Here is a 25588-nt window from a genome sequence, read left to right on the forward strand (position 1 = left end):
TGAACTATAGATTTTTTAAATATTATTTTAGATATTATCTCTGATACTTTTAAAGTACAACATTACATCACATATTTTTAAAAATTATATTAAGTTTAATGAATTAGAGAATATTTTAAATAAAACATAACATATGAATTGTTCCTGTATGACGTGTATTGGTAGTACTGAATAATACTTCCGTTTTCAGAGCATAACTAATTAGGCCGAACGTTTTAGACTTGTGTGGTCAGTAATAAATAATTTGTTATTCTAGGATCATATATATTTACATTATTGAAGAAATTAAGAAACAGTAAGAACATCAAAATGGATGACAAATTACGTCAAATGGAAGATGAGATGAATAGGTATTAAATAGTTGTAAATATATACAATGTTCCTAACCTTTTTGTTATAATTCGTTTTATTGGTTATTTATATATATACACTTCTTTTTACTATGCAACTAATTATCTAATTTACGTTTTTAAGTTTCAAGTGGCTGATTTCTTATGAAATAAATAAATTATTATAAATCCTTGTACAGATATGATTGAAAACTTGTACTTGAAGTATGGATGGTTTTATGTATTAACAAATTAAAACTAATTCTTAGATTTGAAGCTGAAATTGGTGGTCAGTTAGTTACACCAATGGTTAGACCTGTAATTGGTGCAAATACTTATAATCAAGTGGCTAGACAATTGGAGCAACATGAACTTCCAACACCAGTTGTTGCTGCTGCTGCAGCTAGTTTAGCTTTTCCACCAATGCTTGGATTTCCACCACCACCGCCACCACCACCACCTCCTCCTCCACCACCGCCAATGTTAATTCCACAACAAGTAGCAAGACAAGGTAAATGGATATAAAGCTTTTTATATCATAAGATTATATTTATAACAAATAGTTTATTAATGAGCTATTGTCTTACACAGGTACGGTTCCTTCTATTACAACATACTCATCACCTGCACAGATAAGTAATCCATATTTACCAAATATGGTGGACCCGTGTTTAAGTGCTACTCCAAAAACTTACGAATCTACATCAGCACCAATGATTCATCCAGAAATTATTGAACAGATTATCAATACAAAGATCCCAGAAGATGACAGCAAAAAGAAACCCAAGGTGAAAGGTGTAAGTACTGCAGCAGAATTAGCAATTAGCCAAGGGAAGGCAAGTTCTATCATGGCCAATGCTAGCGCAGAAGAGACTCATCCAAAGGGTAAAGGGAAGAAAAATAAAAAAATCATACGAATGGCTGGTGGACAAACATGGGAAGATCCTTCCTTACTAGAATGGGATGAAGGTTAATTATTTATTCATATTTATATTCTTCATAAGCTTTAATTTGTTTTAAATATATTTTACATTTTTCTTTATATTGTAGATGATTTCAGAATATTTTGTGGAGATTTAGGAAACGACGTCACAGACGAAATGCTAGTAAGAGTCTTTGGCAAATATCCGAGTTTTCAGAAAGCAAAGGTAGTCAGGGACAAAAGGACAAATAAGACAAAAGGATTTGGGTTTGTGTCCTTCAAAGATCCACAAGATTTCATCAAAGCAATGAAAGAAATGAACGGTAAGTTAAATAACCTCTTATTATATAATTTAATATAGATTATATTCTCAAATTTGGAAAAAACTGATTTTGATATAACCAAAGCTATACGTAAGAAGTAAGTTTTAATTTTCTTAGGAATTAAAAATTCATTTTATTATGGTTTTGAATCATATAAGAGAAAAGAATAAATGATAATTTTATACATAATGAGGTAGAATCTTTTACTGAATTATTTAGTGAAATTTTAATGAAAATTTAAAGGGATAGTAACGCGTGATTTCTCATATAATAATTATTCACAGCTAACAAAATTAAGAAATTTTTTGGTAGATTAAAATAAAACGTTTCAATAAATATTTAAAAAGTATGTACAAATAATTAATGAATAATTGGAGTTATGATTATTTGCGGATGTTTTTTTAAAAAAAGGATATTTAGATTGTAATTTATCTAAAATGTGACGCTTTAAAATTAAATATAACTAAATATCTATACAGTTGATTTCATATACCAAAATTATGAGATCAGTATTCCATTTACACACTTAAGTAGGAGATTCTTTTCATTTGCCAAACGGACCCCAGCCATATGATATAAAAAGCTGCGGTATTATCGAGTACTGTCTTCTTGGTTGCGTGGAACTTCCATTACGCACAGCAATGCGAGTATTAGGCTGTATTATAGGTGGCGTTGTACTTTCAGTTTTTCCCAGATCTTGTTGTTGCGAAGTACCTTAACATAACATGTACCATGTGTATCTGTGCTTATATGGGATAATGTATTATCTTTTTCTTTCTTGTTTAATATTTCCTTACTGGCATAATTTCCACGAGGACCATATGGATTCATATAAAGAATAGAAAAGGGCATGCCGCCAGCACCCCAACTACGTGACATATCTTTCTTCGACAATCTATTTCCAATTTGCTTGTTAGCCAGTGACAATTGGTGAACTTTTCTGTTCAGTGGTGGGGAACTATCACCCCATGTTTCTATAATCGTATTGGGATCTAAGCTTGAAGTTTCTCGACGAATATCCATTCTATAATCCATAACAGCATTATTTCCTATCATTATATAGAATAATATGGGAATTAAAGATCATACAAATTATCTACTTTGATATGGGGAGGTCCTCTGGAGTCAAAGGAACATCTTTCTGAACTTCTTGCATCGGTAACCATTTCCAACAACCTCCATTTGAAGAGCATGCAGAGGAGACCACAGCATCCAATACATTTTGCTCCAAACTGTTCCTCATATCAAGCAGTGGCACTGCTTGACACACCATCCATAGTGTGTTCAATGTGAAGACAAAGACTGTAGTCGTAAACATTATTTTTCTATCTTTATTCCTTCAAGTATATTCTCGTTCGATATCTTTCTCGTGTTCGTTCAACGTTTCCACTTCCGTGAAACGATTCGTTAATATAGATACAGCTGGTGTGCTCCCACTGGCGAATTCTGAAAAGTATTATAAAACTAAATAAATCTTTGATAAATTTTCGATGGAAAACGTATGTAGGCATCGTGTATAAATTTAATAGAAACGTGGGTGACAATGCTGTATCACGAAACGCATCATGGTCGAACGTCGTGAGGATCGGTCGTGATCGTTATTAGGCCGGTCACAAATCCTTGAATTTGACGACAGTCAGGTATGCTGTTTACGTTTTCCAGACATTTCTGCAATGGTTACGTTCTATTTATACAACATTCCTGCTAAATTTAGTGCGGTGAATAACCACCAACTTGCCGATTTTAGTGACTGGGATAGGGAGAGATAGCATTGTCGCTCGTTGACAATGAAACCGACGCTTGAGCGATTTCAGATGGACCAAAGGATTTTTAATTAGCTTGCTAATTCCGTTTAATTCGTTTAAGTATTGTTTATACATTTTCTAGTTTCGTTCGTTATTTTTCCCCCGTTGTTCAGCTTAATATAGGAAAGATTCAGAAGCATATTTTTTTTCTTTCAGAATTCTGAGACTGATAGCTAAAAGGTACTATTCAACTAATGAAAAATTGATATGCCATCTTATTTAAAAAAGAATGAGAAGGCATTTGATCTTCCGTTAGAAGTCATCCGACCCCTATAATTTGTTCCACTCATAATGATTAGGATATGATGATGTTCCATTTAATTAAAAAAAAAATTTTTGCTCGTGTCTCAATATTTTTAATTTAAAAAAACAGTTCTGGGGATGTCTTACGCGATTCACCCTGCATATAAGCTATTTCAATGAAGCGTACAATTATATTATGAATGAAAAAAGATCACTAAAAGATTTAGAAAGAAAGAATTATAAAAAATGTGTATTTAAAAATTAATTGTTTAAAACGACCGATTATTGTTTTTCAATATTTTATGTTTTTTAGCAATGTGAAAGAAATTGTAGAAAGAAGCTTAAAAAATATTTATTGCAGTTCTTTTGCAAATTAGAGATTGTCGATTCTAATACTTTGCATTTACTTGAAAACACATGCAATTACTCTAAAAAATAGTTATATCTATGAGGTCGGCTCTACGTATCTATCTACCGGTGATTTATTAAAATGACATTTTTTCAGTCTGTATGAGCGGAATTTTATATCTAGTTTGGAATTTAAAGCAATACTCTATTACTGAGATTAATATTTATGAGATTCATAATCTGTCTGTATGAGCGGAATTTTATATCTAGTTTGGAATTTAAAGCAATACTCTATTACTAATATTTATGAGATTCATAAAATATGGTATTACTACGGTATTGTTATTACTATTGTATAAGGAAATCGTACAATATAGCAGATCTATTACACATTAATAAAGAGAAATGAATTATTACAGTTACGTAGGTCCTTCAATTAAGGAATATCAGTGTGTTTATGGGCAACCATTCTGAAGTATCAAATGCGTGATTAAATTCGATATAGTTTTTTTTCGATATTATCTCAATATTTTGGAAATTTTTTTTAATAACTCGATTTAAGTGTTATACGAAATATTTCGTATTTTCTTTACATATTCTATTGAATGGCACTTAGAAAAAGATACCATTTTATGTTCGAATTCTGTACAATTACTGTGTCCCAAACAAGAGAAAAAAGAAATTTCATTAATTTCACACCACAGCTAAGCTTCGTATAAACATTCAACGAAAGATTCTAAAATTGTATTCAATTAAAAAAGTCAATAAGAAAATGGAAAAATATTAGGAAAAATTAAAAGACTCACCGTGGGCTCGACCGTCTGTTCGTTCAGTCGTCCGTTCGGTTTCTCGTTAGAGGAAATTCGTTGTTACCTCTTCGTATCAATCTCACCGAGTTCCTCGTGAGTTTAGCGCGCGAATACGGAGCCACTTGGACATCCGTTACCCGTCGGGGTGACTACGACGGAATGCGTTGCGACCTCGCTCGTCCCGGTACTCATTCAACAACCCCTACCAGCACCGTTCTTCCCTTTAACCCCTCCACCTAACCATAAAACAGCCAATCGGAATCGTTTTGTTCGACAAACAACCGATCGTGTGCGACGTGACTTCTTACTCGTCATCATAATCGTCATCGTACTCGTTACATCTACCTAGTGGACATCGTCATCGTTACGTTTCATTGCTCTTTTTGCCGAGTCCTTTTCGCTTCTTTCGTCATTCACTTTTCTTGGTAGTTCGGTAGCTTAGTTTAGTTTCTTAGCGAGTCTTTCTCTGTTCGTCTTTTTCAGTATCGATGGCGTCAGTCAGTACTTTTTACTTTAGATTTGTTTGATCAATATCGAAAAAGGAAGAGAATATTGAAAGATCCGCTGAAAAAGTATAAAATTGCAAGCGTAAAGTTGTAAAGAATTGTTCCACGTGCTAGAATGTATTAACGAGTTTTTAAGATTTAACAAGAGTTTAATAAATTTCTTCTCATCCTCATTTTCGCCATATTTCCTTATCTTTTCTACCAACCTTTCACTATTTGTTTCATTTATTTCATAATTATACCGTCCTCTTATCTTTCCTTAGTACGTCACTCTCTTTCTCTTCGTCACCTTCTCTCTCGTTTATTTCGTTCTTCTCGTTTTTTCGCTCCTTCTCATCTCTTTAACAAATCCTCTTCGTGTTTCTTCTTTCTTTTTTTTTTTTCTTACGAATGCTTGTTTCTTTTCTTGAATTTTCTACCGCTTCTCTGTAACTCCCCCGCAGTTTCTTCACCTTTCCTTCTGTTTTCTTCGTATCTTCCTCCCGTCTTCTTCGTCTTCCTTAGCGTCTTTCTCAACTGCCGCCGTAATCATTATCTTTCTCGTTCGCTCGACTTTCCTTACTCTATTACTTCGTTTTCGATTACACTTATCTTTTTTGTTATGGTATTAACTATGTTATGTTGTATAATATTTATTTCTATATAAGCAAGTCAGCCAATTAGGCAAGCTGTATCACTTGCTTCGTTTCAGATGGAAGGAATTTTGCAGAGAAACGAGTTGAGTAGAGAACCGATCTTTTTCCTATTTCACATTCAGGGTATACGCAATGATACGGATCAACGACACTGTCGCTTCTTTCCATTCATACCATTGTAGTACATTGTTTTATTACGTAATCTCGAATCTTTGAATTTTAGATGGTTTTATCAATACAAAACCATTTCAAAAATATTCCAAAAGTTTATAGTCTGACGTTTAAAGACCTTACCTATCGCTATACTAATTTACATATTCCCATCTTTCTTCTACTAATTTATATCTCAAGTTCCGATTGAGTTGGATTTGTTTATTATTATCATTATTACCAAAAAATGTGTAGGTTGGTGGCTTCGAGACTACAATAACACAATTGTTCTATCTAATATTTATTTTTACAACATCGGTGGATGAATAAAAGCAACTTTGTTTCGCGACATTACCAACATAAATGAGACCAATAGAGCGTCTCACAAATCTTCCAATAACTAGACCTATAAGAACCACGATGGCCCAACAGTCCACTTAACGATTAATTGAACTATTATAGCTATTTACTTTTATTATTTCCAGACACGTCTTTTACCTATTATTGCTCTGTTACGACGTGTCTTATCTGAACAGTATCTAAAATCTAAAGTATATCGATATGATATACAGATATCGTCCAATCGGTTGGTCAGAAACTTGTCGTTTGTTTAAATTTCTCGTTTTACCCGCAAAATTTCCATTTCTCACTGGTTTGGGAGCGATCGGTCTTGGCGGTGGTCGCATTCCATCGACGAGATTCCTCTTCCTCCTCATCTTGTGTTTCGCGGGATGAATCAGAGTCCTACACATGCTGCTGTGTTCGACACCGTTCACCACACAGTGGGTGAGAAATAGCACGAATATTTCTGTCGATATATTTATTTCACGACGAGGGACACGACTCGATTACAAAATAAACATATTGTCTCTGCGAAGGCGATCGTATATTAGACGGGGTGGGCTCGTCGAAGTAGGCGGCCAAAGCTTGAGCAGGCTAGACTATTTTATTGGGCTGAATAACGAGGTCTTTCAGATTTTTTTGACGGAACCCGATGTTATTAACTTTCCAGGAATCAGCGTATATGCGTAATCTTGTGTCCTTTGCATTCCTCTTTTCTTTTTCTTCGCCATTGAAATGGATTCCTGTACGAATAATGCAGAAGGGCAGATGCACAAAGCGTGATTGTTGAATATCTTGAAAAAGACAAATCTTCTTTTGTGGTCTTTATAGAAATATTAATAGATAAATCTGTTCGTGAGTTCTAGAGATAAAAATTTCTTTATTCGAAATTTAGTAGCGCGATGTTTTACGCTTTAGAAGAACAAACAGTATTGTCTTTCGTTAATTAGAATGAAATTTTACTTGATGTACGATTTACTGATTTCTTACGGATTTTTTATTGTCAGAACAACTCTCAATTATTACTGTAACGAATGAACGGTTTATTTAGAGAAAAATTTGCATCTCTTGAAGTATTACTAATTATTCGAATTTAGTTGCTCACACGTGAACGAGTTATTCGAGCAAAGATTATAGATACATGATGGAAGAAATTAGCGAACTCTTCTTGATGGTTGTCCCAATTATTTTGCCCCTATGCTCAGATAAATGGATTTTTATTGCTCCTTTTTATTGCAAATAAACGTTCTATTCTCCGCAAATTGTTTTATTTATCAATTTCTGAATATTTAAGAAAATTTATTTCCACGAAACGTTCAATTTTCTACTGAATTCTTTCAGCGTACTATTACCACAAGCTATGATACATCTTCACACGGATCTTCTCCGGCCGTTCATTACACTAAACTCATTCCTAAATTCCTTAAAGCATTCTGGTACACCAGATTTTTTAGTCACATTGCCACAGTACATATCATTTGTTGTCTACACCTCGTTCTTCCTACTCGCGAGAATGAAATATCGTTAAGTGACGAAACACGAATATTACGCTCACTTATATCCAGACGAACTTGACTGGTTGAGACTTAAATTAGAACTGAGTGATACCACATGCAAAGTCTGTGTTTGATCTCCGTAACTGAACCTTATACGTACCACTTTTATGTTAACGTTTCCAGAGTTTAGTACAATATAAATAGTCTGGTTTCCAGAATAAGTGTTATTTGTTCATGAAATTATTATTAAGATAGGTAGCATAATTTCTTATAAGCACTATTATGAGCACGTTTTTTAAAAATTGCCTTACCAAGTGATATTTACAAGGTGCACATTTAAATTTAAGAATTTACTCAGAACCATTATATTTTTTATGTATTTTCTCATTATATGTTTTATAAATCTTGTTCTTTATCATGAAAACTTTTCCTTCCATTATTTCGAATCCCTAAGAGTTTTCTATAAATACATATTTTTTGTCAAAAACCGAGGCGTTCTTTAAATGTTTCCAAGCGGAAAGATATTTCGTGACAGTTTCTCTAAAGCGTATCGTGACAATAGAAGTCGGAAGGTTTAACAACTGTGTAAGGAAGGGAATAAAAATATACTATTCGAAGTTATAGATAGTTTTATTAGTATTCGGAAATATGTTAAATTTATGAATTATATTGTTAAATGTATCCCTTCGTTAGGATTAGCGACGAAAGATTTTTTTTAATAGAAATATTCCTTGTCAATAGGCGGTCGAAATCTATTTCCGGTTAGTAATAATTATGAAAATATCCCATAATTTCTATAATTTCTTAGATTTTAATCTGAAAATACGTATACTTTTTCAAATATTTTTGTTCTTGCGTAATCGAATGTCCCTGCAATTATTTTCAGCAGTGTACATTTTGATGCACAACTGTAATATTTGCACGAATATGGTGAATAAGAAATTGGAAATTGTTTGCATTCCCGTTTGTTGATAGAGAAATCGATCATTGTGATCGGAGCAATTAGCGTAAAAAGTTTTTAAGCACCATCTATACACAATACACATAGAGTACAGAAAAAGTGCATTGTAAGTTATATATAGTATATCTATATAACATTTCGAATGATTTCCCGAATGATTGTTCATTGGAGTATAAAAAGCAAATTTCTTTTATAAATGTAATACGAATATGTAAAAAATAATTTTATAGATAAAATATATAAAAATAATTTATTTATTGATGACATTTGTTCGACCGTTTCGCAGAGAGACGTGATCGCGAGGAAGCGCGCCAACGAGAGTCGTAAATTCCGATTTGATAATCGACACCACGAGTCGGTCGATCCCCTATTTCGGTTAGGATAATAGAGGCGGTTGAACCGATTATAACACTGAATTAACAGGTTACAATAAATATACACTTTATTCCAACAACTTTGTAGATATAAGTAGTTACGCGTGGTACTTGTAAATGTATTCTCAGCGAAGTGTAAGTAACAAGTTAAACTGATGACTGGTCAATGAACAGAAAACCAGTCAAGAGAGAGATGGTGACTGATCTAAGAATGAAACCAGTAAAGTTCGCTGACAATGCTGTCGCAGAGGAAAGCTATTGATGGGTATGTCATCGGATTCGTTGATGACAATTTTGGCTACGAAAGTGAGAGCAATGGTCATTGTTTCTAAATGGATAAGAAAAAGGCTGGTGGGTAAAGATGGGTGCTGGTCGCCCCTAATCAGAAGTCGCCCGTGGGTGGCATTGTATATAGGAAAACCGCTTTCCCGTGTTTTCTCGGAATGGACAATAGATCTAAAGAATACTTCAACCAAATAGATATTTGTTTGGTCTGAAGGACCTTAACACTTAGTCAACCGAATAGGAAGACTCCCCTCTGTGAAAAGCATCGCTGCGTGACCGAATGGGGAAATCTCCCTTTTAGACTTTAGCAACGTGTTTTATTTTTTGTTGTTGTTATTATCAGTTATTGTTTACCTGGAATTGTTCCCAATTAACTGCGCCACTTTTTTTGCTTTTATAAAGTACAGTATATAATAAAATACATCAATTTAGTGGTGTTAAAATTAATTCAAAAGTTGCACTATCAGTTATTTATCTTCAGTGATCTTTAATGTTTTTAATTTTACCTATATTTTTTATACTTTTAACATATAATTTTAGTTTGATAATTTTGTATAAATAATATGTGAAATTGTAAAATAAAATCATTGACCGCAAAATATAATTGACCACTTAAATAATTTTTATACTTCTTTGTTTTTTAAGTAGTGAATATTAGTCTTCGATACTTGGAAAAATGCGCCGTGGACAGCGTGTATAGGTTGGCTTATTCGAGCGCGGTGAAAGCGTATCGCTTGCAGTGGTGCGCGCTGTTGGCTAAGTGTTAACTATGAAAATGCTAAGATTTATGGTGGATTAATTAATTAAGATTATTGAGGGCCCGCAATAAGAGTATGTAGATATCTGGCAGTCATCTTGCCCGAGGTATGGTGTCTGGTTTGTGTAGAGAGTCACCGGACGTGACACATTATTCCGTACTAAAATGAGACACCGTGTATGTAACGGCAGCGATAAGTGGTAGGTCCAGAATTTGATCAGACGCAACAAGTAGTTTAAACACACGTACGAGTGAATCAAAGAATACGATAGAGACTGTCTGCAAGATTCGGTATGTTTAGCATATTAAGCTAATACAAAAGCGATGGATCTTTCATATAATTTCTTTTAAAGAAGCCTTCTACAATCGTTAAAAAGAATCTAAACTGATAAAATGATGAAAAAACATTTGAATAATTTTTAACTTAGAAAATAAGAGGAAATAAAATATTTATCCTTTTTCAACGTTATACGAAAGATTTTGATAATCGTTCTTTTATGAATTATTAAGTTTTTCAATATTTTATTGAATATAAAAGGCTAAGTCATGGAAATGATGACTGTTTGAACGGATATATGAGTGAATGTTTGAGGTACCTGGTTTGACTCGATTTCTGTCGTTGTCCTGGGTGTAACCTTGCGATCACTTTGAATAAGATTAAACAACTGATCAATGACTTTGTCTTGATTACCATCGTTTTCCTGAATGTTTAATTATAATCTTTGCTCTTGAAATATAGCTTCCATTTTTAAGTGAACGTTTTTAAAAATTTGGAACATCATAATAAATTTTCATTATTTCTTTTTAAAAAAAATTTGCGAGTATTATTAAAACATAGTTAAATACATTTGTAGACTGTTAGTGGAAAGAGTTGTGCAAGTTGGTTAAAAAAAAAATTTCAAAAAGAGTTTAGAAAATTCATTTTACAATGGAATTTAGGATTCAAAGAGTTTTGGTTGCAATAAATTACGTACTCTGCATCGTGCTACCATATTTCAATATGTGTCGCGAAAAGACCCTTGGTACTTTTGTTTCGAGGAATAAATGTCAAAAGCTTCAATATATTATATTGTCCTTATCGAGCAAGCAACTTGCCTTATATTTTAACAATTTCTTCGTTTGTGGCAGTAATACGATTTTACTAATTTCCTTATGCTAATTTCTTAAATTACTTTCGTGGAATTGTAAACGACACTGAATGTTTATTCTCTGTAATTAATAATCATATGGCGTTGGGAATATAGGATTCCGCTACCCTTTTACAATATCGTTTTGTTTCCTCGTAACGAGGAGAGTTTTATTTGATCATTAAATATTACATTCCAAGCCTCAGATATTTCATTCGAAAAAATTGTATGTTACATATTTTTTTTTAAGAAAAAAATGAAGAATTAAAGGAATTCTAGCTTCTTAAGAAAGAGCGTTCATTTCCATGAAAAGCGAAAATTGCTGTTATTCGAGTGCAGAATTAAGGATCAGAAGTAAAAGTAAGACTCGAAATAGTGGTGAAGGAAAATTTGCTGGAAAAGCCCAAGGGGATATATAATTGGTTTTTATTGTATTTTATTATGGATATATAATTATCTCGTAGTTTAAAGATCCTTTATTATTTTCTATTCGTTTTTAAACGTTAATTCGTTTTTTTCTATTCGTATATAGTATAAAATATTTGTCAATCTATTTTATAAAAATGTAAAGTAGAATCTTCTGTAAAGCTTTATTTCCAAAATAATTGCATTGTTATGTTTACATAGGAGTTTGAAGTTCAGAAAAATTGTTTTCTAAATATTTCTGGTTACATTTTTATATCTAAATTGAAGCTAAAATAGCAGTATCTGTTAATAAGAGTACATTATTTTTAAGCGAATCTTAACGAAGTTTCAATCTATAATATACATTTTCGTCAATTAAAAAAGATGGTTTTAATTAATTTATACTATATATTACTAATCTCTTGCTCCACGAAAAATATTCAATACATAGCAAAATTTCGTAATAACACCCACGAAACATCAATCATCAGTTTTCCTTTTGATGAATGAAAACGAGCTATAGAAATTTTAAAAATGATTCCACAAGTTTTTGCTTCGATAATTCCACTTTTGTCGTACTAACAAAATTCTATTAGGAAAATGAATTTAGAGCTTCATATTTCATTATTTATTCAAAACAAAGGCTTTCAAAGTGATTTTTAACTTAGCAAAATTAGATATTTTGCGAAAGTAAATTGCACGAAGCTCCGGAGGAACAAAGTCAATCCATTTTTGCATCCAAAATTTTGCGTTAAAATACACTTTTAGCAATGTTATATCGGAAATGTTAGATTGGAAAAGTTAAACATGGCATAAATATACAAAAATGGTTAAATCAACTATGAAATTATAAATAAAATTATGACATTATAATACTAGTAAAACCCACTGAAAGAAAATTTTGCATAAAGATTTTTCATTACTTCTCGCATACAGACTAACGATAGAAAATGTATATTACTTTTACAAATCAAACGCGAAAACATCCTTTTAAATGCACTACTTGAAGTTCTACAGAAAACTATATATAATTTAGATATTACGTTGCTAGTGAGAGAACACTCTGTATTTACCTTACCCTCTTTCAACCGTTATTGCTAACTGAAACCTTAAAATATAAATATCATATTTCCAACAACAATAGGGTACATTTTGTACGTTTTGATTTTAAATTTGTTATCACTTGATCGATCGAAGGTAAGATATTTCATACCTACTATACATACAAGATATAACATTCTTTCCTATGTTCCTTATTTTAAGTAAATGTTCAAAAACGTGTTGACATGCGTTTTTACTTTGTTCCATACATTTGTTTCCAGATAACCATATATTACTCCCATTTCAGATTAATGAATTTATGCTCCCAGTTTATTCCTCGAAATATGTCATACTATATTCGTATGCTATTCTACGAATTTGATAAAAAAATTTCATAGAATTTATGCACTGCTATCATAGTTTAATATTAGAATATAAGTTTAGAATGATTTGTTTATTACAATAATTTCACCTTATAGAATACTGATTTCGGTTGTTACAACTTTTCAGGAAGTAATGGTAAAGTAATTTAATTTTGAAATAATCAATACTTCACTGTCTCGATGGCGATTATAATTTTTCGATACATTCGATTGATATATTCTTCCATCCTGTTTCCGCTATTTTGAAAGCTGACTTCCGTTTCCGGTTTCTCTCCCTTTCCTTATTTGTTCCAAGTAATTCCGTCCATATTTTATACTATCCAAATCTATATCCTATTTAGTGCGGGCTTCTATTATATCACTTCACTTGAGTAAAATCCATTTGTTAATTTTCTCGAAAGAAAATCTTTCTATTTAATTTAAGTAATTACTACATATAACGCGAAAATAATTTACTTGTTATCTGCCCTAGATTGTTTCCATTAATATCTGTTAAAACGTTGTTACTTCTCGCCCTTTCTCATGATTCATACCCTATTGAGAAATCGTCAAACTTTGAATTTTTTCAACCAATGTTTAACTTTCTTGGTATTTGAAAAACTTTCTTCAAAATGCTACTGAAGGAATCACGTTTACGTTCCCAGTAATTTCTTCGACATTTCAACGAATATAATTGGTACACTCAATCAGGAGCTTCTTTTATATGCAAAAATAAATTGGAAAGAAAGTATAAAATTTTTTCGCTTGAGATCTCGTTTTTGAGAAAACAAGGATGGATGTGTATAAGTTTAGATCACTAAAAGATCAGGACTAAGAATTAAATACTTCGATATAAAGAGATGCTGCGAATAAAAAAATTCGAAAAGACAGAAATTGTTCAGAACTCGTGGGCGTGCTTGGTTCGTTGACAAAACAATGAAACGCGAACTCTAAATGAATTTACTTTGAATATCGTTGATACTGTGGGTAATATCGCCATCTTCTGTCATGATTTTTACAGATAGTAGAGGGTCTCTAATTCAGTCGTATCATGTTTTTTGTGTAAACCACTTAAGCCCACGGTTTATTTGTGCTTTATCCGTATCTCAGATATTGACTTCCTTTTATACGGGGTTCTTTTGCGGTTGTGTAACAAACCGTAATTTTAAAATAGTACAAGACTTACCAAACATTTGTTAGAAAAAACTAGAATCACATTTTCAAATATTTCATATAAATATTTTAAGTATTTGAGTCTTTGAAATTTATTAGAGCAAACTGATTATAGAAGCATCGCAAGACAATCGCATTAATCCAACGTTTACTTTTAATGAATTAATTGATTTTATATTCTTCCAATTAATATGTACAGAGGTATGCAAGAACCCGATAATCGAGACGGAAAGACATCGGGTCAGGTCGGGTCTGGTGCATTGGATCGGATCGGATCGGGTCGGGTCGGGTCGGGTCGCGTTCCTGAGAATTTCCGGGTTTCCCGAGAATGTTCGGGTTTTCCGACAGTGTCTGAGTTTCTCGGAAGTTTTGGGAAAGTCCGAACGAACATTCACGAGAATCCCGAAACTTTCGGGAACCCGTTCTGGCTCCTAAAAGATTCTCGTCGTACCGATCTAGTATTTTCGGGTTCTCACACACCTCTAGTCTATAAATGTTCGAAGGCAGGATTATAAATAAAAATAAAGATTATATAAATGGAATTAAAAAAATAATATATGCGAAACATTAATAACAAAAACAAAATAATTTACAATAACAGCTAACTAAGTATTATCAGATGATAGGATATGGCAAACGTCTAGACATATTCATTCAACTAGAAAAAAATAGAAAGGAAGAAAAAAGAAAAGAAAGAGATCACTTTCTCCTGTAAGAATAACTTCAATTTAATGAAATTGTTTTCTTTCAGGTCGATACGTAGGCTCACGTCCCATAAAGCTACGGAAGAGTTCATGGAAACAACGGAATTTAGAGACAGTACGGAAAAAAGAGAAAGAGAAGCAAGCATTAATTGGCTTGTTAACCGGGCGGTGACGTGATAGAGAACCGTTGTTCTTTCTCTCGTTCATATTTATTTAATCGGATTCTACACTGACTCGCTATTGTTGGTTTTATTCAAACAATTGTCATCGAGACGTCTGTACGTAAAGTATATTTACGAAAGCTTGACAACTAGCGCCAATGGATACGTTTTTTAAGAATTCTATTTCACAGGAGTAAAAATGTCTACGATCGAGTACTATCTTACATTGTGATTGACTACCATGTAGTATATAAAAATTGCATGTAGGTGAACATGGAAATAAATTCTTACTACAAATGAATTGTTCATGATACTTACTCAGTGATTTTGTTTACATATTTGTTTATTTTTTGTCAGTTCTTTTATTATTTTGTATATATCAATATTGATTTAATAAATATGAATATGGATTGTTTAAATATTAAGGTATTCTATTGTAATATTGCTTTCATTTTTAAATATCTAACCGTAATTATTCAATGTAAAGTCGATTTCATAATATGTAAATTTTATTTTATATATTTTGCTTCAATATTATTTATAGTTTACATTCTTATCGACACAGGGTAAAACTCCTCGTAAAGTTATGGACTAACGTAACTACAGGGGCGAACATAGGAATTATATGCGTATCGACTCTTATAACTTACAATTAATTATGACTATCGACTAACTTAATAAGATATCTTACGGCGTCTTACGATGAATGACAATAATTCATTTATTATTCAATCATTACCTAAAATCACTATGATCACTTTGTGTTTGAAACTTTTTTGCGTGAGGGAAGGATGTATTTAGGGTCTCTATATGCAGCAATCTCCACGTGATGAGATTAATTGGCAATTATTATTATTGCAATTTATACATGTGATGAAGCAATTATTATTTGATATATGTATAATCTATAATTATATCATATAATGTAGTAGACCGCAATTATAAATTATATCATTATGTGATGTAATTGTGACTTATATATCAAATAGTAAGAGCTAATTGTCTGTAATCGCAATTATATTTTTATATAATTAGAAAACTTATTAAGTTGTTCTGAAATGTGAGTCATTTGATAAAACAGACTTTGTTATAAATTTACTATTTAATATTTTTACATTTATACACTTTTTCATCTAAAAAAATTAATTGTTTACAAATGTTCTATAATAATTCCACGAATTATCGTTTACAAATCTCTCTTAAAAACTGAACCAGCTTGTGATCCACGTTAGTGGATTTAAGTCTTCGTTCTAAGCTTTCAAAATCCACCCTTTCGAGCCACGTAGGTGGATCAATTTCTTTTGAAGGAAATGGGCAGAGTAAACGTTCGACTGCAGCACACAAACCGCACCAAGTTCTAAAATTTAACGGTTCCTTAATTTCGCCAATCGTAAGATTTAAATATGCCTCTTGCTCTTGAGTTATAGGTTTTCCGATCATATCCTGAAGAGCTTCAAGAATAATGCTTGGTAAAATGCATTTAGTATTTCCCATCGTATCTTCTTGGAATTTGTTGAAAACTCTTCTGAAAATCAACTTTCTTCCCGAAGTGACAAAGACGTGTTTATTTAGATATCCCAATACTGTTAACCCTGATAAAGATTTACAAAAATTTTGTTTAAATTATATAACATTATTTGCAAAATTACAAAAATTTAATTGTTTGAAATATCTGTATAGCGCAAGAATATTTTTATTTATATAAAAAAGTAATATACACGAAAGATACTAATTTCAATGTACTAAGGGAATCTTTCAACTTTGTGTGGTAATGTGATGAAAACAACTTATTCAAAATCTATTTGCGCTTATTAACACTATAACTGCTTTCGGGAATAACTTTCACCAGGGCCGGAAACTCTGTTGAGAATTTACAAAGCGCGAATTATCACTAAAAATCACACGACGCCACAGTAGCGTCATTAATCGTTATAGTGTTAAGATTAGCCCAATTTATTAAAAATTCAATGATTGTTTACCGTGTAAACTTTCACTGCCGAGAATTTCAAAACGAGCTGCTTGGCGGGAAAATACGCGCGGTGTATCAACTAGCGCAGGGTTTGAAAATATTTGAGATCGTCTAGAGTGCGAATAATGTTCACCTCTTACCCGCAGAGCTTCTTCGAATGCGATTTTTCTCTAAAATTAATATTAATTTCACAAAATCTTTTCTAAAATTACAAATTTTAAATTTATCTGAATTACTAAATAATTTTTCACAAAATTTGCGAATCTTACCCTAACGGAAAACTCTGCTTCCACTTTGTCACTGTCTAATTCTCTGCACAAATGCTTTAATATATCTGGATCAATGAAACTAGGAAATATCATAGAAGGCATATTATTCGTTGCAGAGATCTTCTTAGGGGTGGTTGCCAAATTCTCTACATCCCCGTTGTTTGTATGAATCCTATCAGAAAAGAAAGATATAAATGAAATGTGTAAATAAAAAAAGTAGGAATTAAAGTATTATAATAAAGAATCATTACTAACGACGTTCTTCTAGATCCATCGCCTATATGCGAGATTTGAGTATCAGTTGGTTCAAATAAATCACGAACTTCTGTTTGTTGTCCATAGCCTGATCCTCTTCTGCATTTCCCTTTACGTAATCGTCTTCCTCTTCTGCGAGTTACTGTAACTTCTTTAGTTGGCTTTTCAATTTTTTCTTCTTCCACGTATCCACTGGAATTCTAACATAAATTCTTCGTTAACAATAGAATGTTATATTTTTCAACGTCATGGTCGAATTAATTTAATTCATATGGAATTAATTTAATCGTAAATACCAATTCATCATCTATATTTGTAAATGTATCTGGAATATCCCCTGGATTCGGTGTACGCATCGTACGTCTTGAACTGGGTTTAGGTACAAAAATTTCACTTTTTCGGTAAGTGGGCGGTGGTTCTAAAGTCAACGCGTGCCAAGAGAACGTTTCATTTTCCTATAAATAAAATTAATTTTATTCATTATAATTAGGAAAGATCTGTAATATTATTTTATTAAACTTTCTGATAAACTTAAGAAGTACGAAAAATTATAAATATTTAATATAACTCTCTCTTTTTCTCTATCTTTAATAGATGCAAGATAAATTACGGACCATTTGCTTTTGTGAGTTGGTTCTAAGATCTAGAATTAACGTAATACGTTCACGTAGATCGCAGGTCACCGGATGTTCTTCCTGAATCGGTCGATTTGTCAAAGCAGGGCCGCTAGCGAGCGTGGGTGTGGGGGTCAAAGGTCTTGAGTCAGTCTCGGTATATTTTCGAAACAATTCCTCAGGGACAGTAGGAGCATCATTAGTCACTTCATTTCCAGTATTCCCACCTACATCGGTAGCACTGCATGTAGCTACCAAACTGGCTCTAATCATATCCATTTCTTCTGGTAATAATAAAGCCTTCCCTTCCGTTGCCTATAGTATATGAAATGAAAATTGTATTACCTTACATTTCATTTTCAGTATCTTATTTAAAATATTACAAATTTAATATTTAATACATAGCTTCCTTAATGAATGCTTGTTAAAAATGTAAATTTTACCCATGTATCTTTGGCACGTCTGAGAACTTCTTTCGCTTCACAATCTGCTGGGTGATTACACAATATAGAACATCCATAAGGATAAGGATTAAAAAGGCCAGAGAAAGGTCTAAGAATAAAAGGCGCTGGTTTGGTGAAACCTGTCAATTCCACGTGCTATAACAAATAAAGTATTTATATTATTTAATCATCATTCTATACAAAACGTAATATTGCAACGTAATGCGTTGAATTCATCGCTTAAATACGGCAAAGGTAATGCAGAAGAAGTTTGAACTGAAAATATTTTGTTAATCAACCAGGAACGAATACATAAAGTACTTGGTATTTATTTAATTACACAATGTACATATGAACACAAAAAGGTAATTATAAATCATTTAGTGTAGTCGGTTGTGATGGAAATAGTTGCGATTTATTTACGTATAATCAGCGTTGCAACTTTTCATTCAGATATGATCACAATCTAACTATAACAGATTTATCTAATTATAGTGCAATCATAACAAAGTGATATTATGGTCTTGCGACAGTTACGATCCATTCACGGTAATCCAACATAATCGTGATTTACTATTAGTTTAGGCACACGCTTGAAATACTACTGTAGTATCTTAATCTTATCATCAGATAATCGCATTGATATTTCTTGTCATCAATATAAATCCAACTATAATTTTATATTTTCTCTAGAAGTTTATTCTAAGAAGTTTATTTTGATGTATAAAAGTGTAACTATAATATCTTTTTGGAACTAAAAATAAAATAATTATTAAATACTAAATATATTCAATTATGATAATAATTATAGTTATATAAATTATAAGTTTATGTTACTGAAAGATAAAATATTTAATGAAATCAAAGTAAAATAACAAATGGATACTCTTCTTTCCGACTGTATCGTCGCGTAATTCATTCTTTTATTGCCGATTTTCTTCGATAAATACCTTTGGTTTAGGCCGATGGGTTGGTCGAATGCGTGCTTCTAAGAGGCCAGTTGCACTTGCGATTCCTGACATAATCCTGCATAAAATTATTGCTATTGTACTACGTAAGACAACAATCCTTATTAAGGCGCGAATAAATCAGTTGCTCGTTGTCTTGGAGGCACGTTGCTAACGTGAATTTGATGGTTCGATTATATGCAGCCAAAGAAAGGAAGATGTTAGACTACTTCCTCGCGTTTACTACTTTGCCGATTGTCGTACAACAAAAAATAATTTTGTTACAAAGAAAAAAAGGAATCATATTAATAAATTAAATGTAATAAAGTCACATAGACGAAATTTTACATTTTATTGTCATAAATTGTATTCTCTGATTTTAAAGGAGAAGATAGATCAAAAAGAGGTATACTGTTGATATGCAATAAGAAATATTTGTTCAACATGTCTGTAATATAAACGAACAATTTTTATTGATTAAACTAGGAACTGAATACAGGAAGTATTTAAAAGTTCGAATAACAATAAAGAAGTAAATACATAATTATGTACTTTGTAAATAAATATATTGTTAGTTCGCCAAATGATGGAAGAACAAACCGAATTGAAAAATATTTAAAGTAATAATTGCACAGGATATTTATAAACGTATTATATTTATTTATCTTTTGTACAATCTAATTAATGTTCTTAAATTTTAAGCATTTTCTCCAAATATGGATCTTCTTGTTGGTGCCCTGGATATTTTTTCTTATACTTTAATCCAGTTACCAAAGTGGAACTCTTCGGGAATGCTGTTTTTCCATTGAACAACGTATCCGTATCTGAAATATTATTATTTAATTTGGAATATTATATAAGACACAGAATTCACAATTTTCTAATCACACGATCCTAAAAGACATCTAACTGTACTGTACATAGCTAAATTAAGAACTTGGACAAGCCGTTGAATGATTTTGTCTTTGAGTAGGTAATGAACTTCAAAGATAAACTAATCAACAGAACAGTTGTAACTGTATGAAGATTGAGAGATATTTTTTATTTAACAAGAACTGAACAATTAATCTTCTTCTACCTTAAATCGATTTCCTAAAAAATGTACTTTTCTTTAATTGTGTCACTGTCTTAGCAATGCCTACAATATATGGTGCAGTTTAAAAGCAATTATTAGAAAGTGTAATTAGAATGGCTGTATTATTACAATTCCTCGAGAATTAGTCAGTCATTGAAGGTCATTTTCTCTACTTAAACGGCATTAATTAATAGCCCCTTCATTCATTGAATAATTGTTATTACAACAGTTACTTCTCAGGTAGACATAAAATGTTAGGAAATGTGATAAAACAATTTCTGTGTAGATAGATCTTCAAATACTATTTCATAAATTCTTTTTACGTATCTTGTTATCAATATGTCTACCAGCTGACACTGTTAGCTTAATCAAAAAATGTTTAATAGGACACTTACCAGGATGAAATCGAACATAATCGTAATTAACATGCAAATTCTTTGGCAATTCCATAGAATGCATAGCATCGAATGGAGTTATATTACTGACATGTTTCGTGTAGTATTTTTTCAAATCACCTAGAATATATAATACATCCTATAATTATATAAAACATGATAATTCATATTCGTAAGAGTCGAAAAATAATTTCACAAATAAAACACGACATGGAAAAAGATATTAGATTGTTTTAAGTAATTTATTAATAATCTTATTTAATTTGTTTATACTTTTAATAATAATTGAAATTTATAGTTTATTATTAAGATTATCAACGATAATACGAATAATTTAAATATTATGTACTTTAAAATCCAAAGTTTCTCAAGAATATTTTCTCATTTAAAAATGAATAAAATTTTTCATTAAATCTTACTTAAAGAAAACTAAGGGAAGCATTGATTAATACAACGAGTGTGTGAATTATTCAAATTTATTATATATAATATAATAGATTGTAACCTTAGAAATTTTCTGCAGAACTTACTAACTGTTTTGATGCTATATAATACGGAATTCATTATCGGATGTTGAAATTCTTGTTCGCATGCTAAGAAAAGATTGAAACGTTGCACTGGGTCCTCGAGTTTTGTTGCACACTTTGTGGAAATTTGTTGTTCCTCACAAATTTTATCTATCCTATCGTATGTATCATCCGATGGTTTGTATTCTTTTTGATATCTCAAAAATCTGAAACAATTGGAATGATTCTTGCATTTAAAGTAAATTTAACATGATATTTATTACCTTTCTCATTTACATTATCTCTATCTATCGATAATTAATGCGGATACTAACATATAAATTATAAACAATAATAACGTAAAATTATATTTAATAAAAAAAGTATTGAATTTATCCATTAAAATTGAAAGATTATCTCAAAAGTTCCTTTGTTTTTTAACTTCTCTGTCCTATCAAATGTTGAAAATATTGATTTTCCGGATGAGACCTAGCTTTCTTATTTCGTAGAAGATATATTTCAGTAAACCGTTCAATACCATAATTTCAATACTAATGATTTAATAAATTATAACTTATCTCCATATCGCTATAATCGTTGTAAAATTGCAAATTTGTTTTGGAATCGATTACAAATCACGTCAATTATAATTAAACGAAACTTTAAACGATTTGTACATAACGGTAAAAGCTTAAGTGTATTGAAAGGTTATGCTTTAAAACTAAACCTTATACTATTCAAATATTATGATTCTATTATCGTCCATGCATATATCATGAAAAATCACGAATGTTATTCATGATTCCTGAATTACCATTTAAATTAAGTATTAAATAATAAAATTCAGGATTCAGACCATAAAAACAAAACAAATGAGGATATATTAAAAAGAGATTATTTATTTGCTATACAAAGGTAGTATGTTAATTATATATAATTACTTGCTTTAAAATTGTAATCAATCAATTTAGATATTATAATTTTCCGTCACAAGTTCATTTGACATGATCAGCTCTAGTATAGAAATTATTTCAATAGTGTACGAGAGTTAAACATATCAGGGATACATCCCCTGTGAGTAGCACACAGGTTTTCCAAAGATTATCTTTACCATTGATAGTCATTGATTTTGCTCGTTGAAAATCAATATCGTCTCTTCTAGATTATGTATCCCGACACGACTCGCGCCAAACTTTTCATACCGTGTAAAAGACTCTGGTTACCGGATGAAGCGCAGCAAGGGAGGCTTCCCTTAGAAGAGGTGGCCAATTGGAACGTTCGAACGGAGGGGACAAGATCGATGTCCAACTACCGTACGGTGGTGCCCTCAGTTGTATTTTCTCAGGATACAGTTATGGCCAATATGTGCCAGGAACGAAACGAAACGTACGGAAACCCCGTGACTAGGAAAATTTTTCTCATATTCTAGTGAAAAGTACGCGTCACCAAAATGATATGATTAATAACTACTTGATCGTATTTAGAAATTCATTGAGTTTATAGCCAGATTGAAATTGGTTTGTGCACGTCAAACGAGTAACATGTATTTCATATGTTTCGTGTTTTTAATTGATATTAAAATAAAGTTCGAAGAATATTAGTTGTTTTCGTAAACTAGAGCGCAGTTTCATTTTTCTTTTGTTACGCATTAATTCTGATCTATGTAGCGAAAGACGGGCAATAGTTTGTCAATGTTAATTACAAGGACGGAGAAACTTGGTCTTCGAAACAGGTGTTCTCAATAAAAACTGGCACAGCCGGAGAACTAAAATATCCAGGAACTAAACCGTTTTTCACATTTTCTTTGCACAAACATTCTATCCCTTGCTACATTTAAATATATATTTATTATTTTTAATGAATATTTAATTAAGATAATTCTCATGTAATTTTTCCTCTATTCGGATTTTAAATTAAACATGTAACTTTTAGTATAGATTTCTAGAACTTGACCATCCTTTCAAAAGAATGCGTTGCAGAAATTGTAAAATAAAATTAGATATCTTGCTATCCTTTTGAAAGGTCCATAGACTTAAAAAAATTTTTTATTTGACTAATTATAGCAAATAAAGATACAAACAGATTTTTTTGGCAGAGAATATATTTCATAGAATTGATGTATTTTTTAATAATGAAATGTCTTTTACAAACGCGATGTGTCTTAAACTATTTTAACAAGTTTATAATTCTCGTAATTGTCTGAAAACTTGGCGTACAAAAAGATATACTATTAGTTATTACGTCACATGTAAAAGTGGAAACAAATCCAGCTTATATACATAGATACGTACTTATAAATCTGAATTACTTTAATGCCAAAATGTCATTTAGTTCCAATCAAATGACATTTTAAAAAAGTAGATGTGTTGTTTAGTATAATATTTAATAAAACGCAATTTGTATCGAAATTTTGAAACATCACAATTTAGTAATTCAAACTTAATAATTCAATTCCGTAAAAATATTACGCAGACTTCTTTAAATTTGCGTTACTCTACGAGATGACGTATATAATACACGTATAAATATACGTATCTAACATTTTATATGTTTCAAATTTTACATTTCATGCAACTTAATGTTACATTTGTAAGACAAGATTTATAAAAGTTTTCAACATATTAATTTCTTATTTATAATATTCATAATATAAAATATAGTACTTCAAGCAGTAATAAAAACGTTTTTCCATTCGTTAAAATGAAAGTTAAACTAGAGTATAAAAATTCCAAGACCAGGTTAATTTCATCTGTCATCGTATGTATTTAAAAAAAACTGCATAGAAGCTAATGAACCTGCTATAACCTTTGGATTACTTTCAATTCAATCGTATATTGCTATCGTATATTGAACGATTTTTTAAATTTGAGGGAAATATGAAAGAATCGTTGCATACGCGTGATCACTTATTTTATACTAAAATCTTTCTTAAAACGATCAAAATCGTTTTGTTTGTTAAAATTGGGATATAAAAATTCGAAAAATATAGCAAGATCAATTTATATGCAACTATTATACAAAAGGATGATTGCAAGATATAATCTTTCCAACTATTTCTTACTTTTCAGCAGTATTATTCAGATTTAAACTTTTCTTCTATTTGGACAGTTGAAATAACATACAAATGCAGCAAAAGAAAATGTCTAAATTTAAATCGCGAAAAGACAATGAAATTATTTTGAAGAAGTATTATCAAAAATAGTTAAATTAATTTCATCCCTACTCACATGAGTCTACTACAAAAAGAGTTGCACAAGAAGTAGAGAAAAGCTAGGGTGCTAGAAACGTGTTGGTCTTCCCTGAGAAGCTGTCAAATCCAGGAGTTTATTGGTCGGTGCTTGAAAGAGAGGGGGTAAACGGCAATATGGCTACGGTGTGTCCTCTGCCAGTTAGCCATCGGCGCGACGTAACGCGAATATTTCGATCTTACGAGTCTGTAATCTAATCAAATTACTCACCCTTTGGAAGCGAGAGATCTGTTATCATCGTTGATCGTACGGGTCGGCACTTGAGGACGTTTCTTACTCTTGAAACGAGTTATATCGTATCGTAGGCTCGTCTGTAAAATGATGATACTTTCGTTAGTGCGCGAACTACGTAAGTTGAATTTCTTTACTCCTAATCGGGAGTATCATGTAATGATGATGGTGATTGAGAAGTGTACGTGAAAAAAGTGTTCTACACTGACCGTGTTCACGGCAAGGATAGTGGGTGAACACTTAAAAGGATTGACGAGTGAACCATGCCTGATGAGCGCCGCCATCTTCTTCCTCTATGTCGAATTGAACTGCGCGAGTGATCGGTAGAAGGCGCCTCGGGCGGCTGCGCTTGTTGTTTCCCATCGTCCGCCATTTTAC

General features: G+C 31.7%; 4 protein-coding genes across 7 annotated transcripts; 1 reads left to right on the forward strand and 3 right to left on the reverse strand.

Moving 5' to 3' along the window:
• The first annotated feature begins 174 nt into the window (after positions 1-174).
• On the forward strand, positions 175-15559 carry LOC122570981 (RNA-binding protein 42). Of its 3 annotated transcripts, XR_006317928.1 has the most exons (6): positions 179-350; positions 599-840; positions 921-1298; positions 1380-1574; positions 15145-15375; positions 15450-15559. XR_006317928.1 is itself a non-coding variant. In XM_043734087.1 (5 exons), exons 1-5 carry the CDS (start codon positions 310-312, stop codon positions 9194-9196), a joined length of 897 nt encoding a protein of 298 aa, XP_043590022.1. In that variant the 5' UTR covers positions 175-309; the 3' UTR covers positions 9197-9214. The 3 variants fall into 3 exon arrangements, 2 of the variants coding, with proteins under 2 accessions (XP_043590022.1, XP_043590020.1); XM_043734087.1 differs by lacking the exons at positions 15145-15375; positions 15450-15559 and adding an exon at positions 9156-9214 and having other exon boundaries at positions 175-350; XM_043734085.1 differs by having other exon boundaries at positions 15145-15559.
• Positions 1582-8670, reverse strand: LOC122570983. 2 transcript variants are annotated; one of them, XM_043734089.1, is made up of 5 exons: positions 5088-8670; positions 4777-5015; positions 2675-3020; positions 2372-2598; positions 1582-2288 (listed from the first exon to the last, which is right to left on the reverse strand). In XM_043734089.1, exons 3-5 carry the CDS (start codon positions 2890-2892, stop codon positions 2119-2121), a joined length of 615 nt encoding a protein of 204 aa, XP_043590024.1. In that variant the 5' UTR covers positions 2893-3020; positions 4777-5015; positions 5088-8670; the 3' UTR covers positions 1582-2118. The 2 variants fall into 2 exon arrangements, with proteins under 2 accessions (XP_043590024.1, XP_043590025.1); XM_043734090.1 differs by having other exon boundaries at positions 2675-3242; positions 4777-8670.
• Positions 15560-16437: 878 nt separating the features above from the next.
• On the reverse strand, positions 16438-20029 carry LOC122571225. The gene is made up of 8 exons (XM_043734697.1): positions 19759-20029; positions 18809-18964; positions 18366-18680; positions 18048-18206; positions 17752-17951; positions 17497-17668; positions 17238-17397; positions 16438-16850 (listed from the first exon to the last, which is right to left on the reverse strand). The coding sequence occupies exons 1-8, from the start codon at positions 19828-19830 to the stop codon at positions 16438-16440; spliced, it is 1647 nt and encodes a 548-aa protein (XP_043590632.1). The 5' UTR covers positions 19831-20029.
• A 363-nt stretch (positions 20030-20392) lies between these two features.
• On the reverse strand, positions 20393-25561 carry LOC122571249. The gene is made up of 5 exons (XM_043734804.1): positions 25420-25561; positions 25190-25290; positions 21756-21958; positions 21226-21345; positions 20393-20579 (listed from the first exon to the last, which is right to left on the reverse strand). The coding sequence occupies exons 1-5, from the start codon at positions 25492-25494 to the stop codon at positions 20446-20448; spliced, it is 633 nt and encodes a 210-aa protein (XP_043590739.1). The 5' UTR covers positions 25495-25561; the 3' UTR covers positions 20393-20445.
• Positions 25562-25588: the final 27 nt, after the last annotated feature.

This window comes from Bombus pyrosoma, linkage group LG9, assembly GCF_014825855.1.
Source record: "Bombus pyrosoma isolate SC7728 linkage group LG9, ASM1482585v1, whole genome shotgun sequence".
Lineage (NCBI taxonomy): Eukaryota > Metazoa > Arthropoda > Insecta > Hymenoptera > Apidae > Bombus > Bombus pyrosoma.

Bases quoted from the DNA above. Each gene is read 5' to 3' on its own strand.
- LOC122570981 (XM_043734085.1), top strand. From the start codon at position 310: ATGGATGACAAATTACGTCAAATGGAAGATGAGATGAATAG. The intron at 351-598 runs GTATTAAATAGT...ACTAATTCTTAG, and splicing joins ATGGAAGATGAGATGAATAG to ATTTGAAGCTGAAATTGGTG. The intron at 841-920 runs GTAAATGGATAT...TGTCTTACACAG, and splicing joins ACAACAAGTAGCAAGACAAG to GTACGGTTCCTTCTATTACA.
- LOC122570983 (XM_043734089.1), bottom strand. From the start codon at position 2,892: ATGTTTACGACTACAGTCTTTGTCTTCACATTGAACACACTATGGATG. The intron at 2,599-2,674 runs GTAGATAATTTG...TATGGATTATAG, and splicing joins GAGGACCTCCCCATATCAAA to AATGGATATTCGTCGAGAAA. The intron at 2,289-2,371 runs GTAAGGAAATAT...TGTTATGTTAAG, and splicing joins TCCTCGTGGAAATTATGCCA to GTACTTCGCAACAACAAGAT.
- LOC122571225 (XM_043734697.1), bottom strand. From the start codon at position 19,830: ATGTCAGGAATCGCAAGTGCAACTGGCCTCTTAGAAGCACGCATTCGA. The intron at 17,952-18,047 runs GTATTTACGATT...AATTTATGTTAG, and splicing joins CAAATATAGATGATGAATTG to AATTCCAGTGGATACGTGGA. The intron at 16,851-17,237 runs GTAAACAATCAT...AATCTTTATCAG, and splicing joins CGGCAGTGAAAGTTTACACG to GGTTAACAGTATTGGGATAT.
- LOC122571249 (XM_043734804.1), bottom strand. From the start codon at position 25,494: ATGGCGGCGCTCATCAGGCATGGTTCACTCGTCAATCCTTTTAAGTGT. The intron at 21,959-25,189 runs GTGAGTAATTTG...CAATTGTTTCAG, and splicing joins AGATCTCTCGCTTCCAAAGG to ATTTTTGAGATATCAAAAAG. The intron at 21,346-21,755 runs GTAAGTTCTGCA...TATATATTCTAG, and splicing joins ATATAGCATCAAAACAGTTA to GTGATTTGAAAAAATACTAC.